Below are 16069 nucleotides of genomic sequence, written 5' to 3'. Positions count from 1 at the left end.
CTCTCGTTGGCTGGCCCTCGCTTCATACTCGTCGCCAAACCCACTGGCTCTATGTCATCTACAAGACCCTGCTAGGTCTTATCTCAGCTCGCTGGTCACCATAGCATCACCCACCTGTAGCACGCGCTCCAGCAGGTATATCTCTCTGGTCACCCCCAAAACCAATTCTTTCTTTGGCCGCCTCTCCTTCCAGTTCTCTGCTGCCAATGACTGGAATGAACTACAAAAATCTCTGAAACTGGAAACACTTATCTCCCTCACTAGCTTTAAGCACCAGCTGTCAGAGCAGCTCACAGATTACTGCACCTGTACATAGCCCACCTATAATTTAGCCCAAACAACTACCCCTTTCCCTACTGTATTTATTTATTTTATTTATTTATTTATTTATTTTGCTCCTTTGCACCCCATTATTTTTATTTCTACTTTGCACATTCTTCCACTGCAAATCTACCATTCCAGTGTTTTACTTGCTATATTGTATTTACTTTGCCACCATGGCCTTTTTTCTTTCCTTTACCTCCCTTATCTCACCTCATTTGCTCACATTGTATATAGACTTGTTTCTACTGTATTATTGACTGTATGTTTGTTTTACTCCATGTGTAACTCTGTGTATGTGTCGAACTTCTTTGCTTTATCTTGGCCAGGTCGCAATTGTAAATGAGAACTTGTTCTCAACTTACCTACCTGGTTAAATAAAGGTGAAATAAAAAATAAATAAATTGTACTTTTTTATGTAGGAGCAGGGTTCGTTCTATCTAAGATGTATTTCTTGTCTGCTCTATTTAGAACACACATCAAGAGTCCAAATAGTAGCTGAAATAGTGGCTTCATTGGGGCTTCTTGTATAGCTTACCCTTTGGGAAATTCTTGAGTCTTTTCATATTTTCACCATCAACAACCCCTAGGCATTAAACAAATAATGATAGGACTTCAACAAAAGATAACATCACATGCCTCAAAGCATTTGGTTCTTTTGTCCTTGACTTCTGGGGGAAGACACACTAGTACAGCTGCGATCAAATGGAGCAAAACCACCCGAGAGATTATACCATTTTCCATGCAAAAAGTTCCAAAGCAATAAAAATGAAAAGAAAACACAGGGCGGCCTGCACACAAAAGCCCTCATTGTTGTGTGGGAAAGGAATGCGTCTCTGACTGTGTCAGAGGTTGTGTGGAATTTGTTTATGCATGGAGACAAAAGGCTGCCTATGACTGTGGGAGAACTGCACCCAGGCAACCTGCTCCTACACTAAGAGGAAAGGCTAGCGAGCTCACAAATTTTGGCCTTGTGGATCTCATTTGTTTAATTTCCATTAGACCAGCTGACGCACTGCCCAATTTCGGACCTCTAGTAAAAAAAAGGTGTATCATCCCCTTGTCCCCACTCCATTTGGTTGTTGCCATGGAAACTACGTCACCCTCGATCCAAAATGGCTCTACTATCATGTGGGCAGTGGAGGCGAACCACAAGAAAGAAAATAAACTCTAACTGTAAGCTCTGATACTGCTGGCATGAGCTCACTATAGATAGATAATGCATTCAGTGAGTGACTAGATTGAAACGATGTAGTCATCTGTAGTTCAATGAGAGATTGTGGCAACCCCTGATTAATATAATTTCAGTTGAGAATCAAACCCCCACAAAGCGCTCCAATTTCAGTGTAATTCCTGAATCCATCTTTAATTTGCCCTTTGACCCTGTTGTGTGAAGGGAAGCCTTTCATCTCATCCTTTATCACTGACTTCCTGTGTATATATCAGACAGCACCAGCTTTCAGGACAAATGATGGCCTGGGTGACAAAAAAATTACGAACAGCTGGTGAAACGTAAATTCAAAGTGTATTTAATTTTAGGAGGCATAATAGTGCATATTTAAAATCCTTCCAATGTCACTCACCACATCGTCCTTACATTTTTTTTAATGTACAAGCATACAGATGTCACTTATTTTAAGGAAATTATAAATTAAAGAAATACAAATTCGGTCAGGTTTAAATTATTTTATATTGGTAGAGCTGTACTTTAGTCACGACAAGTTAAAAGCCTGTCTACTTCGACAAGTTAAAACCTGTTCAAATCTTTGGTAAAGATGTTGAAACACTCTTATGCAATTACAGGTAACTGCCAAAATAAAGGAAACACTACCATTAAGCATCTTAATAGGGCGTTTGGCCAGCACTAGCTTTAATGCACCTTAGCATAGATTCTAGAAGTGTCTGGAACTATATTGGAGGGATGCGATGCCATTCTTCCACCAGAAATTCCATCATTTGGTGTTTTGTTGATGGTGGCACATCTCCAGAATCTCCAATAAGTGTTCAGTTGTGTTGAGATTTGGTGACTGTGGCTGCATTTACACAGGCAGCCCAATTCTGATATTTTTTTCCACTGATTGTTCTTTTGACCGATCACATCAGATATTTTCAAATCAGATATTTTTCAGAGATGATCTGATTGGTCAGAATTCAAATTAGTGAAAAAAAAATGCTCATTTGAGACCCCTCTTTCAAGTCACTGAGATCTCTCCTTGCCATTGTAGCCAAAATAATGGGGAACTAGGCATTTTTATACAGTGCATTTGGAAAGTATTCAGACCCCTTGACTTTATCCACATTTTGATACAGCCTTATTCTGAAATGGATTCACTTGTTTTTTTCCCTCACCAATCTACACACAATACCCCATAATGACAAAGCCAAACCACAATTGTAGTTTTTTTTGGCAAATGTATAAATAAAAAACTGAAATAATATTTACATAAGTATTCAGACCCTTTGCTCAGTACTTTGTTGAAACACCTTTGGCAGTGATTAGAGCCTCGAGTCTTCTTTGGTATGACGCTACAAGGAACTATGGAGCTCTGTCAGAGTGACCATCGGGTTTTTGGTCACCTCCCTGACCAAAGCCATTTTCCCCCAATTGCTCATTTTGGCCAGCTCTAGGAAAAGTCTTGGTTGTTCCAAACTTCGATTTAAGAATTATGGAGGCCACTGTGTTCTTGGGTGCCATCAATGCTGAAGAAATGTTGTGGTACCCTTCCCCAGATCTGTGCCTCGATACAATTCTGACTCGGAGCTCTACGGACAATTCCTTCGACCTCATGGCTTGTTTTTTGCTCTGACATGCACTGTCAACTGTGGGACCTTATATAGACAGGTGTGTGCCTTTCCAAATCATGCCCAATCAATTGAATTTACCACAGGTTGACTCCAATCAAGTTGTAGAAACATCTCAAGAATGATCAATGGAAACAGGATGCACCGGAGCTCAATTTCAAGTCTCATAGCGAAGGGTCTGAATACTTATGTAAATATGTTTTATGGTGTATTGGGGAGGATTTAAAAAAATCTATTTTAGATTAAGGCTGTAACGTAACAAAAGGTTGAAAAGGTCAAGTGGTCTGAATACTTTCCGAAGCGATGTACATGACGGGATGTTAATTGTTAAATTAACTCAGCAACCACACCTGTGTGGAAGTACATACATTCAATATACTTTCTATCCCTCATTTACTCAAGTGTTTCCTTTAGTCAGTTACCTGTATATTTATTAGAATATAATGGTTCAGTGATTAGGACTGATTGATTTGATCGCAATATGACTTGCAGTATTACCTTTGGAAATTCCCATAACAATTTAGCATGTTATTAAATGTTTGCTTTAATATTGGGGGGTTTAATGCAAACTTATACCCTTGATTTTTTCCCCCCTCTACAAATCAAGATAATCATGAACCAAATTTGTTAAAACTTTGTAATAAATGGTTTTACTATTTGAAAGGGTGAGTACATGAAAGTTCTGCACTTTTTGACATCACTAGCTTTTGTTTTTTCCAGCAGCACACAGAAGCAGGTGTGCCAATCATTCTGTCTGGGTGTCAGCACAGCTACTCACAATCCACTGTGTTTGGAGTGCCTTTCAAGACCATCCAGCAGCAAGGAAAGAACATGGGTCAGTTTGGGGTTGTCTTATCTATTTCTAAAACCTGCCAACTAGGGTTACCTAAAATTGCTTAACTACCAGACTACGCCAGCTACTGTTTAATGAGGAACACCTTAACCAGTGGAAGACGGGTGCGTGACAGACCACATACTGGATCATGAGCAATGCAATGGACCAGGTAACGCTTTATAAAAAAATATATTACAATAATCTTTTCTGTTACAATATTTAAAACAGGCAACTTCAGAAACACGAATAGCAATGTTAATTAAATACCTGGATGGTGACTTGAGCATGTACCGTCACTAAGAGCATTAAATTACACGTGACAAATCTACCTAGCGAAGCCACCATCACCACAAATATGGGGAAGCACAAGTGACACTGAGCAAGACCTACAAACAATAGCAGACAACCCTGAACGCAGGGCAAACCGTTTAGGATGGACACCACAACGTGCTTGCGCCAACAGCTCAGACCTTTGTAGTTTGGACCGACAACTTCCATCTTATACTCCAGTGACCCGAATACAGGTGCACCACAGGCTATAAAAAGAGGCAGAGCATAGTTAGGGGATGCTCCAATTACAGAAGGGTGGTTAAAAAAAAGTTAATACCAATTAAGCACAGCAAATTGCCCAGTCACAGCACACACATGAAATTAAAATCAATAATTGAGAGCATGCAAAGATCATTGATAATACAAGTCGTAGAAGAGCTAAAGTCCACCCTATGATGTATAGAACAGCTAGTGTCCTGTGGTGGAAGTACATCAGTGTCTACATCCGTCCTGTACTAAAAAAATATAACACTAAAGTTAAGTATCAGGATGGTGAGGTCTCACGATACAGACTATGCTGCCGGGAAGAGCATGCACCAGTTGGGGGTGAGCGCATTTTTCAGTAGACTTCAAAACAGCTAGTGTTCTACAATACACCTATCCTGTTCATATACTCAAGATATAACAGGTACAGGGAAGTATCATGATGGTTAAGTTCTCGTCAGAGTACAGGCTGTGCGGCACACATTGCAAGCAAGCTCTGGTGTAATATAACCCCATTACATTGTAGAGTTGATAGTCAGGTTAAACTGCATTAGCAACAATAAGAGTAATGTATACAGGACGATAAGGCAGAGTTCTATGACAGACTGAGCTGGCAGACTTTACACCTCATGCTGATCTTTGTGTAGATCGTAAATGTGACCGGAATACTGAAAGACTGATCCAACCATTTTAGTTAATGTGCATAAAAATAGCTTTATTTCCAAATAAATCAGAACATGCATGCAGAAATCAATGATTCATTGACTTCTCCACTCAATTGGTGATTCACATATCTTGTGACAAAAGCAGCAGATTTTTTCCCCATGCAAATGACACATGGCTCAATTCAGTTCCCCTGAACAATTACATAGCAATCCTTCTACAAAACATAAATATATACGGCTTAAAAATGTCAAGAAAAACAAAATGTACAAAATAAAAACTGTTTTAAAACTATTTGCGTCTTGAACTAGTGTATATAAAACATTTAAATCAAATACAACAGCTAAGAGGGGGAAAAGCCCCAACCTGAAAGGCAATACAATTTGATAGTTAAATTGAACAAGTATTCTAAAACATTGGACAGAAATAGTTAGTACTAGCATTGGTAGTTAAACGTGTTTCCCACTATAGGCTTCTTAGTAGGGATGTGGATCTTTCCCTTTCACAACGATTCAAGACTCATCTAGATAGTTGGGCTCCGATATGATACCGGAATTATGCGTTTTAGTTTGAAACGAGTCAGTACGATTCAGTTTGATTAGAGGAACAAATCGATGCGATTCGGTTCACTAACATTTGTTACATAAAACACATTCATTTCCCATTCTAAATTCAAATCTGTTGCTGATAGAGCTCATAAGCTGGGTCTCCGAGCTGACGCGTGTGTAAATCGTATAAGTCTAGTGTATGTTGGCACCAGAGCTGAGCCATTAGGAAAACTGGGCATCTACCACCCGGCTATCGGGTGGATAGCTTTTTTGGTCAATTTAGTGATTTTCAAACATTTGAACCAGGGCCTCTCTGTATCAGTGAATCAATACATCCCGACTTCTTAGGTATGAAGACACCGATTATTCCAAGCATTTACAGTAATGTTAGACAAAGTATAAAATATTTGGTAAATAAACATCTGCCAAGAAATTGCTAAGTTCCAAGTTCAGAATTTTATTAAAATGGCTATGTACAGATCCCTTGAAGCGTACAGTCCATGTGCAGTGATAATTGTTTTATGTCAACAGCGATAAACCATAATCTGTTCAAATAGCTTAGTTTACAAGCATTGTAAATCACTGAGATGAGGTCTGACAAACTGAGCTCACCAATCATGTATGTGTCGTTGTGTTGCTCGTTTTTACAAATAATTGTGGTGTGTGGATGGAGTGGGTGTATTCACACAGCGATTTGTCCTAGGAATAAAAGCATGTTGATTTCTGTACTGTCCAAATAAAACAGCCTGGAGAATCAAGCTTGGCCCCTGCTATATTTATAGAGTAGCATGTATCAAGGTATTTTCATCAATCTGGAATTCACTTCAGACTTAATCTGTTTGACAAAATACATTTGAATCTAAACAGAACCCGTCATGATTTCCCTACACAGGGATTCTTTTTTTAAAATATTGTAAAAGAAAATGCTACAGTAACAGACTTCTGTAGCACCAGTATATGGGTACCAAGGTTCAGAGCAGAGGGGGAGGAAAATAAATATCTGTACCATGTCACCTCACTGAGTGAAGTTGTCATTGCACCTTGTTAGTGTCATAAAACAGTGTGGGAGAGAAAAGTCAAGATTTCACCCAATATCTTTCCTGTAGGGGAAAAAAGGGAGGGGGAGGGGGGACGGGACTGACAGTTAAAATGTTGATTCCGAACTTGTGGTGGAATAGGAAAAGCAGTTTGTTTGGTGTTCTCCCCCTCTGGGACTTCCTAGCTTGACAGTAAGCAGGCAAGAGGATAGGTTTGCTTTCGAGAGGCACTGGAGAGCAGGCAGGGGGCCCGACGAAGGTGGGCTTTAGGCGTAGATCTCCGTTGTCGGAGCCTTTTTGTAAATGGGCTTCTTTCCCAGATCGTAGCTGCCTTCGTCCTTCTTCTTCATGCGATAGATGAGCAGAAGGACGAGGAAAACTGCAAAGAGCAGCCCCACTGCTCCACCAGCAATCAGAGCTGAAACAAAACAATGGAATTACAATTAGCCCCGTAATCTGGCAAATAACTTGGACAAGCTACAAAAGAAACTGTACAGTGAAATCGAACTGCCACAAATACTTTAGTGAATCGCTTTGAAATTTATTTTACCTTTATTTAACTAGGCAAGTCAGTTAAGAACAAATTCTTATTTTCAATGACTGCCTAGGAACATTGGGTTAACTGCCTGTTCAGGGGCAGAAAGACAGATTTGTACCTTGTCAGCTCGGGGATTTGAACTTGCGACCTTCCGGTTACAAGCCCAACGCTCTAACCACTAGGCTACCCTGCCGCCCCAAATTATTTAACCCTTTTCAAAGTTGAATAATAACAATTTGACTAGCCAAAATAAAGTCTAGTGTGCCGTTGCCCCACCTGCAAGGACCTCTGTTTTTCTGAAGATGCTCTCCTCCCCCGCATGGGCCATCAGTACGTTTGATGGGTACTCCTCGGGTTTGGGAGCACCCCGCACTGACACTTCATTGTTCTTCTGGACCAGTTCAATCTCATTCGGTGTGTGTTTGGTCCTCAGGGGTATGTCCAGGTCTGGAATCTTGTTGTCATTCATGTCAGGCTATGAGCAACAAACAGAATTATACCTACTTGAACTATAAAGAGGAAACGTGACTCATTTCATACATGATAGCTAATTATGAGTAACCTTACCTTTGTCATGGTATTGTCATTTTTGATTGTTATAGTAGTTACTGAAGAGAGAAGAAAACAAGTTAGAATATAATGAAATATTATCAGCTTTTTAAAGCAAATTAGCAGATCTTTGCAAACACCAACCTCCATCTCCAGAGCCAGAGAAGTCATCATGTCCGTTTCATCCTCATTGTCAAATGTGTCGTGTTCCTCATCGGGGAAGCCAAAGTCGGAGCCGTTGGGGGCGTCACCAGACGCAACAAGCTCGTCGTGCGACGCGGCTTGGGTCGTCTTCATGGGCATCCATGTCTCAGTCTCCCGCACCTGCTGGCCCAAACACAGCACTTAGAGGCAGAATAAAGAGATCCCAGCTGGCGTAAGGCTACTTAAAAAAAAAAAAATTTCAGCTGTGGAGAAAGTCTAAGCCTACATTCCAACAACTGTGGTATAACGTGAACCAGAAATCTATTTTACACATTAAATCTGCTTAAATAATTACCGTCACCTACAATGGTTAATTCTCATACACTGTGGGTTATATAATAAACTTTAAAAAACTCCTGCAGTTGCAGTACAACTTTTCCTACCAGAGCTCTCTGCCAGTGCCACTGAACTTTGTACAAAAACTTCTGCTTAACCTTGGTAAAAACTTTCACATGTGTTAACAGGAAGTGAGTGGGCCTCTGACTAATCTTTGACGGGAAAGGTAAGACAGGAGGTGACCAACTAAAGTAAAGAAGTCACTAATTTTCCTGTTTAACCCTACACTTAAAGTTGGCCTTTCAAAACAGACACAGAACTATTCACCAGTGACAGGGTCCACAAAAACCACACGTCTTTGACATTCATTCCCTTAACCACCAAACGCTCTTAAGGGATGGTTCAGGCAAAATGTATATTTGGGTCAAGTTACCCTTGAGTTGTGGCTGAATGCCCATGGTGACAGAATCCACAATAATCCATTATTTAGTTATCATTGTTAGGATTCGGGACTAAAACAGCCAAAACAGATGTTAGCAAAGCTGCACTACAGGCAGAAACTTCCCCAAAAACATGTTAAAAGTATTGAAGCAACCAAACATAACTCTAATTCCATCAAGCCACTGGTGAAGTTTCACAGCTCTGGTAAATCAATCCGCTTCTGGGTAACCGATGGAATACAATACAACTATTGGCCACGTTACAGCGAACAGAAACGGCTGTGAGACTACATGGGGAAATAGTTTGTTGAATGACGAAAATTGGCATTTTGCGCATAAACAATTCCTTTAAACTCGACCAATTTAGTTTGAAGTGTTTGCGGAACTTTTGGCTTGCAGTGAATCATTGATAACATTAGTTTGGCCATTTACAGGAAAGAATTTGGACAATGCTGTAGCCAGAAGTAAATAATGGATTATTGTGGATTCTGTCACCATGGGCCTTCAGACAAGGTAAAAATACATTATGCCTGAACTATCCCTTTAACGTCATCTAGACAAAATTAAGCTAATCATGGTGGGCTTGATTGGATTTAACATAATTGAAAGACAACTTTTGCTAATCACATTAGCACACTTAATTTCATTGCCCATTTGCTGAGTAAGCACTGTGAATGCGATTAAACCGCAGAGCAATTGAATGGCCAGATCCAATTAAAACACAAGCAACAGGGCCAAGGTGCAAAAAAAGATTCCTAAAGTACATTTAGGCAGAACGTGTTTGGGGTTGAAGTATTAGGCCTCTTGCACACTGGGCCTTGTCAGATGTCGTCACGCTAAGTTGGGTTAGCACTGATTGCTGAACAAGACACCAGAAACATGCAGCCGGTTGGATAACACCTGGCTCGGCAAATATATGCCCCGTCTATGATTAATGAAACAGTCATGCATTATTCATTGTTCAGAGGCAAAGGAGGGGGAGGTCTAGTTTTTTTTTTTACTGTTCTGGATGGCTGCTCAGGGCTGCCTGGGATACTGGAAGCCTTGTTCCTCTTTTAGCCAGGTGGTTCCTCTCTCTATCCCCCCCAAAAAAAACATGCATAAAAAGGCAAAAATCAAGTTACGCATTTATTACATGTTACAGCATTCCATTGAACAAAAGAAAGACACTTGGGCACATTTGAAATAATTAATTTTAAGCATTGCTGCTACGGTAATTCAAATAGTGTGGTTTGAAGTTAATCCCCTCTAAATTACATTTGAGGGAGACCAGGGAATGCCATTGTTGCTGTCAGAATCTTCAAACAGGCAGCCATTTTCTCCTTGTGTTTGCACGAGGTAGGGCTTGCACTCATGTCCTCAGCACTTCTGTGACAAAGGCCCTCTATGCTCAGAATTTTAACTAAGTCCGATGCATCACCATTTAAAGTGGCAATCAACAATTGAAACAACAAAGTGCTCTCCCTGTGTTGCTAAAAAGCTGGGGAATTAGACTGGGGAAATGTAACCACTCATTCATAGACAGAGCAATGGATGCAAGGACTGACCATCCATGATATCAAATTGATAGTTTTAACCATGTTTTTAGGCTAGTGTGTTTACATTTACTTTGTTTACAAACAGTAAAACAAGCTCATATTTTTGGTTCTGATGGGGTACGACAGTTGAACTAAGCTCATGAGGAATTAATAGGCTATTCTTCAAGAATTAATGGGTACACATCATTCATTTATAAGTAAAAACAAAATATAGCAACTTCTGATTGCCCCTTTAAACTCACATGGGCATCCACATGGCTACAGGGACTGATTTAGACTCCAGATCTCAAAAGGAGACCATTTTCCTTACTTCTTCATCTCGTTTCGAAGCAAATTCATCTCACTGGCACATCAGGGCACGCCTCTAGTCATACACATTCACCAGGCCTATATGGTACTTTTCCCAATGAAAATAAGGTTCAAATTCAATGTTTGGTGAATACCTCATTTATATACAGTATTTGACCACAAACCACCAGATCTTTCCAAGTAGAACAACCCAGAAATGCACTACTTGAGCCCAACGTATGCTAAATGACAATTCAACTGCCAGAGTTGGGGTAGAGGGGACATTTTTCACACAAAACCCCTTCTTTCAGTTCCCACATTCCATCCTCTAAAGGGATTTTATAGCCCAATGGACAGCAATGCAGAAACCATTATTAGCCTACATCCTGGTGAAAGTGTTATGTTCTCTCCACAGCCTTTCACTGGGCATTCAATTCAGCCCACCAAGAAAGAAAAAAGGCTCCTTCTAGTGAAAATGATCTCATGCTTAATTAAAAACATGCATTCCAACAAAAATAGCCATGTGCCCAGTAATGCCAAAAGGAATAATTTTGATAGCAGATAAAGGCCTGAAAATAGTGTGTAGGCCTAAGTCAGAATGGATAACAAGAAACAGAACATTGACATATTACAAATGTTTAAAAAAAAAAGATTTCATCCAAGTCAGCTCCAGAGAGTAATTTTAGTGTCTTAGAAAAACAGGGCTCTGCTGGTAGGCTACGCCAAAAATACACTAGAACGATAAACCACAGAATGTAAGGGATGCTAGTTAAGCTGACAAGGAAAGACTGATGTAAATAGAGGTCAATTGGTATGACACACGGCACTGATTAAAATACACAATGCAAATGCATCAAAGTACTGTGCATAATGGTATAGACCCATTGTTCTATTCTTCGTCTCGAAGTCCTGATGAGCTTAAGAATAAAAACAGACATTCACCCATAAACTTAAGATGGATGAAAGGAATGAGGCTTGACATAGTTAGGCTAAGTAGCCATCAAAGTAATAACAAAAAGGCAGGCACACAAGTGATCAGAGGACTTTTGGTGAGAAAGCAGAAGCAAGCTTCTGGTCCACTAGCTGGGAAGCTTGGCTAATGAAAGTACCCTGGCCATTTAGATCTGTCCAAATCCTGAAGAGGGCCATTCAAGGTCCACAGAGGTCAAATTCCACAGGAAAACACAAAAGGGAAATGAGAGGGGCAGCCTCTGCATGGTTTTGAGGAATGTAACAGATTCAACTTAGGCTGCTAGGAACCTCATTGTGGAGACCAGCTTGTTTAATGTGTGCTACCACATTTAGAAACTTCTCCCCAGAGGTGTAGGCTAGGCTATCAAAACAATGGCCCAACTGGAAAAACTTGTAACAGAGCCCTGTTGTCGTTAAACTGGAAAATTATTTATTAGAATGCGGCCTTAATCCTCCTTTTCATCTCATTTAACACCCGATTTACTTAACAAAAAGGCACATGTCAATAGAAGTTTTTTTTTACTGTTTTGTTCTCCATAATGCTTCAATAGTGTTTAGCAAATAACCAATGTTTCAGTTATTCTTCACTTTTTTAAACTAAAAAGTTCAATCATTTCCATTTCATTCGGTTTCTCCCTTCTTTCTTCCTGAGCTCAATGTGCAGTTTTTCTAGGTATAAATCAGATCAACCCCGAACTGTGTGATACAGTAGGGAATTGTAGTTTCTAACAGGCCAATATTCTACATAGTCTAGCGTGGAAAACGTGGTAATTAACTATAATGACCATAATCCACTGCCGGTCTATTTGTCCGATCTGTGTGGGGAAGATAAAGATAAATGCGATAGTGTAGTTGCGTCTTGAGGCATCTACCTGAAAATACATGATTTAAGTCAGGGATGGGCAACTCCAGTCCTTGGGGGAACTGTATTTCAGAAGAACAGAATGAGTTGGTCTACTGTATGTTAGTTATCTGGCTATGAGCCATGTCATACGCAGTAGGCTTGTTCATTTAGCTGACAAGATATCCATATGTCCTGTGCCATTATTTTATAGTAAGAAAAATATAACTGAATAAAATAGAAAGGAAATGTTTCCTATTACGAAGCGTGTGCGAAAGTGTAAAAGTGATCTGAAACAGGTCCCATATGCTAGATAGAGTTATTTGACAACTTAAGGTGTGAATGATATACAAACCTTATGTGAGTCTTAAATCAAAACATATGGGCTGCATGTAGCAAAAAAAAGCTTGCACTCTGATCCTCGTCTCAGGCTGTTCTCAAGTGATCTTATTTTCACATCTTTAATAATTAGGGATGCACGATATAAAAAGCGGCGAACATATCGGAGTCGGACGATTTTAGCTAAAAATGCAGTCTCCCTAACACCCCAATGTCAAAGCTGATGTGCATACCTATATAACAGAGTACATGACGTAATGGCGCCGCGTAAAATGTTGCACTATATGTGCCACATAGCACTCTTAAACTAGCCCACAATGTCCGCTGTGTGGATCTAGCAGTCAACGAGTCGAACAGTCATTTGAAAGAGTAACAAAATTTGAGCGAGACAACGCAAATCCATTAAAGCCAAGATAAAAGGAAATCATTGCCCTTGACAATCAACCGTTCTGTCGTGGGTGATGTTGCCATTAGCTTCACGACATACATAGATACTATGGAATGCCATTTGGGTCTTTGAGTGTCAAAAGATACAGTAGCAATGTCAAAGCTGTACAAAGCCTGCAAACAAGCAAACACCGGCCACGAACGATGTGTTTACAATACCACATTGTTAATAATGCATCGTTGGTACGACCGCAACTTCTGGGGTAGCTAGCTTTAGCATGGTACCTAGCTAGCACCAATACAACCTTGCCATTGGCTACACCCACTGCAACACCCAACACTTAAGACCCATTAAGTTTTTTAAAAGTTTTTTTACTGACTGACAATATTACTTTATAAATGTAACTTCATGACATGCAGTACTTTGGGGTGGACCCTTGTGTCAATCAATGAGAAAAGATTTTAAATAGACAAAATGGTGGCTTCGCTGAGAAAAACATTTATTTCCAAAAATGTAAATGAACCACCTGCAACTGGATATTTTTGAAGACATGTTCGACTGAATCAAGAATGAATATAGTATTGCCAATTAAGACTGGTCAAAGATTATTTTTGCTACCCCAAACAGTACCTATCCCGTAAAGGGTAATGGAGAATTACATTAGCCCTTTACAGTTCTGTATCTGTATTCAAAAGACTAGATTTGACAATGAGCACCTATCCTTAGGGCAGGGTCTGCTGAGCATTGCATTAGCATATTGCCTCCATGTAGCCCAGTCAGTCTCACTGGATGGTGTCTAGTTAGCCTATAACCATTCTGTTTTATCCCCTTCCCGACATCTGACAATTTCTGACAATTAACCCGACAGGACTGGACACTGTCACGCAATTCTCTGATGTTGTCAGATTACATCAAATAGCACAAGGAAGTACACCTACATCCTGGTATGTGCACGTTTGCTTAATTTGGGCTCCGAAGTGGCGCAGCGATCTAAGGCACTGCATCTCAGTGCTAGAGCCATCACTACAGACCCTGGTTTGATTCCAGGCTGCATTACAACAGCCCATGATTGGGAGTCCCATAGGGCGGCACATAATTGGCCCAGCGTCGTCCGGTTAGGGTTTGCCCAGGGTAGGCAGTCAGTCATTGTACATAAGAATTTGTTCTAAACTGACTTGCCTAGTTAAATAAAGGTTAATACAAATAATAATAATCCACTTCCAAAAGTTATCAAACCAACTGTCCAAAAATGACAACCACACTGCATTAGGCATACTGAATTGAGTCTAAACAATGATAGTGTTGAGCCATGTTACATGAAGTGTTTGTTTAATTTGATAATTGATTGCTTTCTATTTGGCAACTGATCAGCAATTAAACATTTAACTGCTGTAATTGAATATAGTAAAATGGAAGTAGGTCAACAGTAATGGTCAAATTACAAGAGCCCAACTAAATATGGGTGTCCCTAGAAGAGCGTCTGCTAAATGACTTAAATGTAATGTAAATGTAAAAAAGTTTCTTATAAACTGGGTGGTTCGATCCCTGAATGCTGATTGGCTGAGAGCGTGGTATATCAGACCGTATACCACGTGTATGACAAAACATTTATTTTGACTGCGCTAATTACGTTGGTAACCAGTTTATAATAGCAATAAGGCACCTCAGGGGGTTGTGGTAATATACGACGGCTAAGGGCTGTATCCAGGCACACCACGTTGCGCATAAGAACAGCCATTAACCAAGGTATATTGGCTATACCACCCCACCCCCCCGGGCTTTATCGCTTAAATCTAGCTTGCCCTCTTTCTGAGCTACATGTGATGGGTTGTCACTTGCATGATTATCATTCCACCTCACACCAGAAATTAATTTAGCTACGTTTGTCTGGCTAGCTAGATATAACTACACAAGTTAAACACCATTGCTTTCTCTTACGATGGAGGCCAGGGGCCACAAACCATATGCCTTACTCTTCAGATAATAATTTTGGCCATTTAGCTGACTTTGCTAGTTAGGTAACGGTAGCTGTACTGTAGCTAGTTATCCAGCTAGCTGACTAAACACAATTAGTTAGCTAAAGTTTTACAAAACCCAGTAATCTACATTGTGGAAACAATTTAACAGCTAGCTAAAACAGTAGTTGTCTTAATTACCATTACATTAACCAGGTCGAAAACACTGCTCAATAACCATCATGTGTTGATGGCTAACGTTAACTTAGCTAACTAAGTAGATAGCTAACTAGCCGATTAGCAGAAATAACAGCTACAGTCGCTAACGTTAGCATTGTCTTGGCTGTAGCCAGCTGAAGTAGTAAGGTTAGCTACACAAAAACAACGTGGTAAAGTTAGTTAGGCTAAGTAAACTAAAACGATCACAAGAGAAAGTAAAAGTGAGTAACGTTAAACTAGCTATAACTAACGGTAGCTGAGTTAACGTTACCCGGTGTTCTGTTAGCTTGCGAACATTACTCACCGACTCAGAGTAGACGGAGGCAAATAAAAACAACACGAGGAACACTTTGTGCATGTTTCTCTTGACCGTTTCTTCAACAAAAAGGGCTGTAAACTTGGGAAAAGAGTGGAATGAAAAGTCCTATAAACACACTCGAAAGTTCACGTTGCCCACTGTATCACCTTGCTATTACACAACTTGTATCTTCCAATTCAGACAGTCACTGATTCAATCTACAAACTACTTCGGATTGATATATTTTGTATCTCACTTTACACTCCACCCCCTGTAACAGCAACCAATAAGAGCTACGCAAAGGTCCTACTCTCCCTTCGTCATAAATGACCGTAAACTCGTGCTCCGAACCCCTCCCCAGACTCAACAGGTTATTTATTAGAACATCTTTACAGTCGATTAGCAAATTCTTGAATGTAGAATAATGTAGCTACGATATCATTCATGTTCTTGGTGGGAATTGTAATGCGGCTCATATAGCGAT

The 16069-nt window shown here is 40.1% G+C and overlaps 1 protein-coding gene across 1 annotated transcript; it reads right to left on the bottom strand.

Moving 5' to 3' along the window:
* Positions 1-6140: 6140 nt before the first annotated feature.
* sdc4 (syndecan 4) lies at positions 6141-15826 on the bottom strand. Its single transcript, XM_029669549.2, is given in 6 exon segments — positions 6141-7158; positions 7555-7753; positions 7846-7886; positions 7972-8001; positions 8004-8151; positions 15592-15826. Coding segments are annotated over 6 exon segments (624 nt in total). The 5' UTR covers positions 15646-15826; the 3' UTR covers positions 6141-7006.
* Positions 15827-16069: the final 243 nt, after the last annotated feature.

This window comes from Oncorhynchus nerka, linkage group LG2 (assembly GCF_034236695.1).
Source record: "Oncorhynchus nerka isolate Pitt River linkage group LG2, Oner_Uvic_2.0, whole genome shotgun sequence".
NCBI classification, from domain to species: domain Eukaryota; kingdom Metazoa; phylum Chordata; class Actinopteri; order Salmoniformes; family Salmonidae; genus Oncorhynchus; species Oncorhynchus nerka.
Note: the sequence above shows the minus strand (reverse complement) of the source record. Positions and strands in the feature narration are given on the sequence as shown.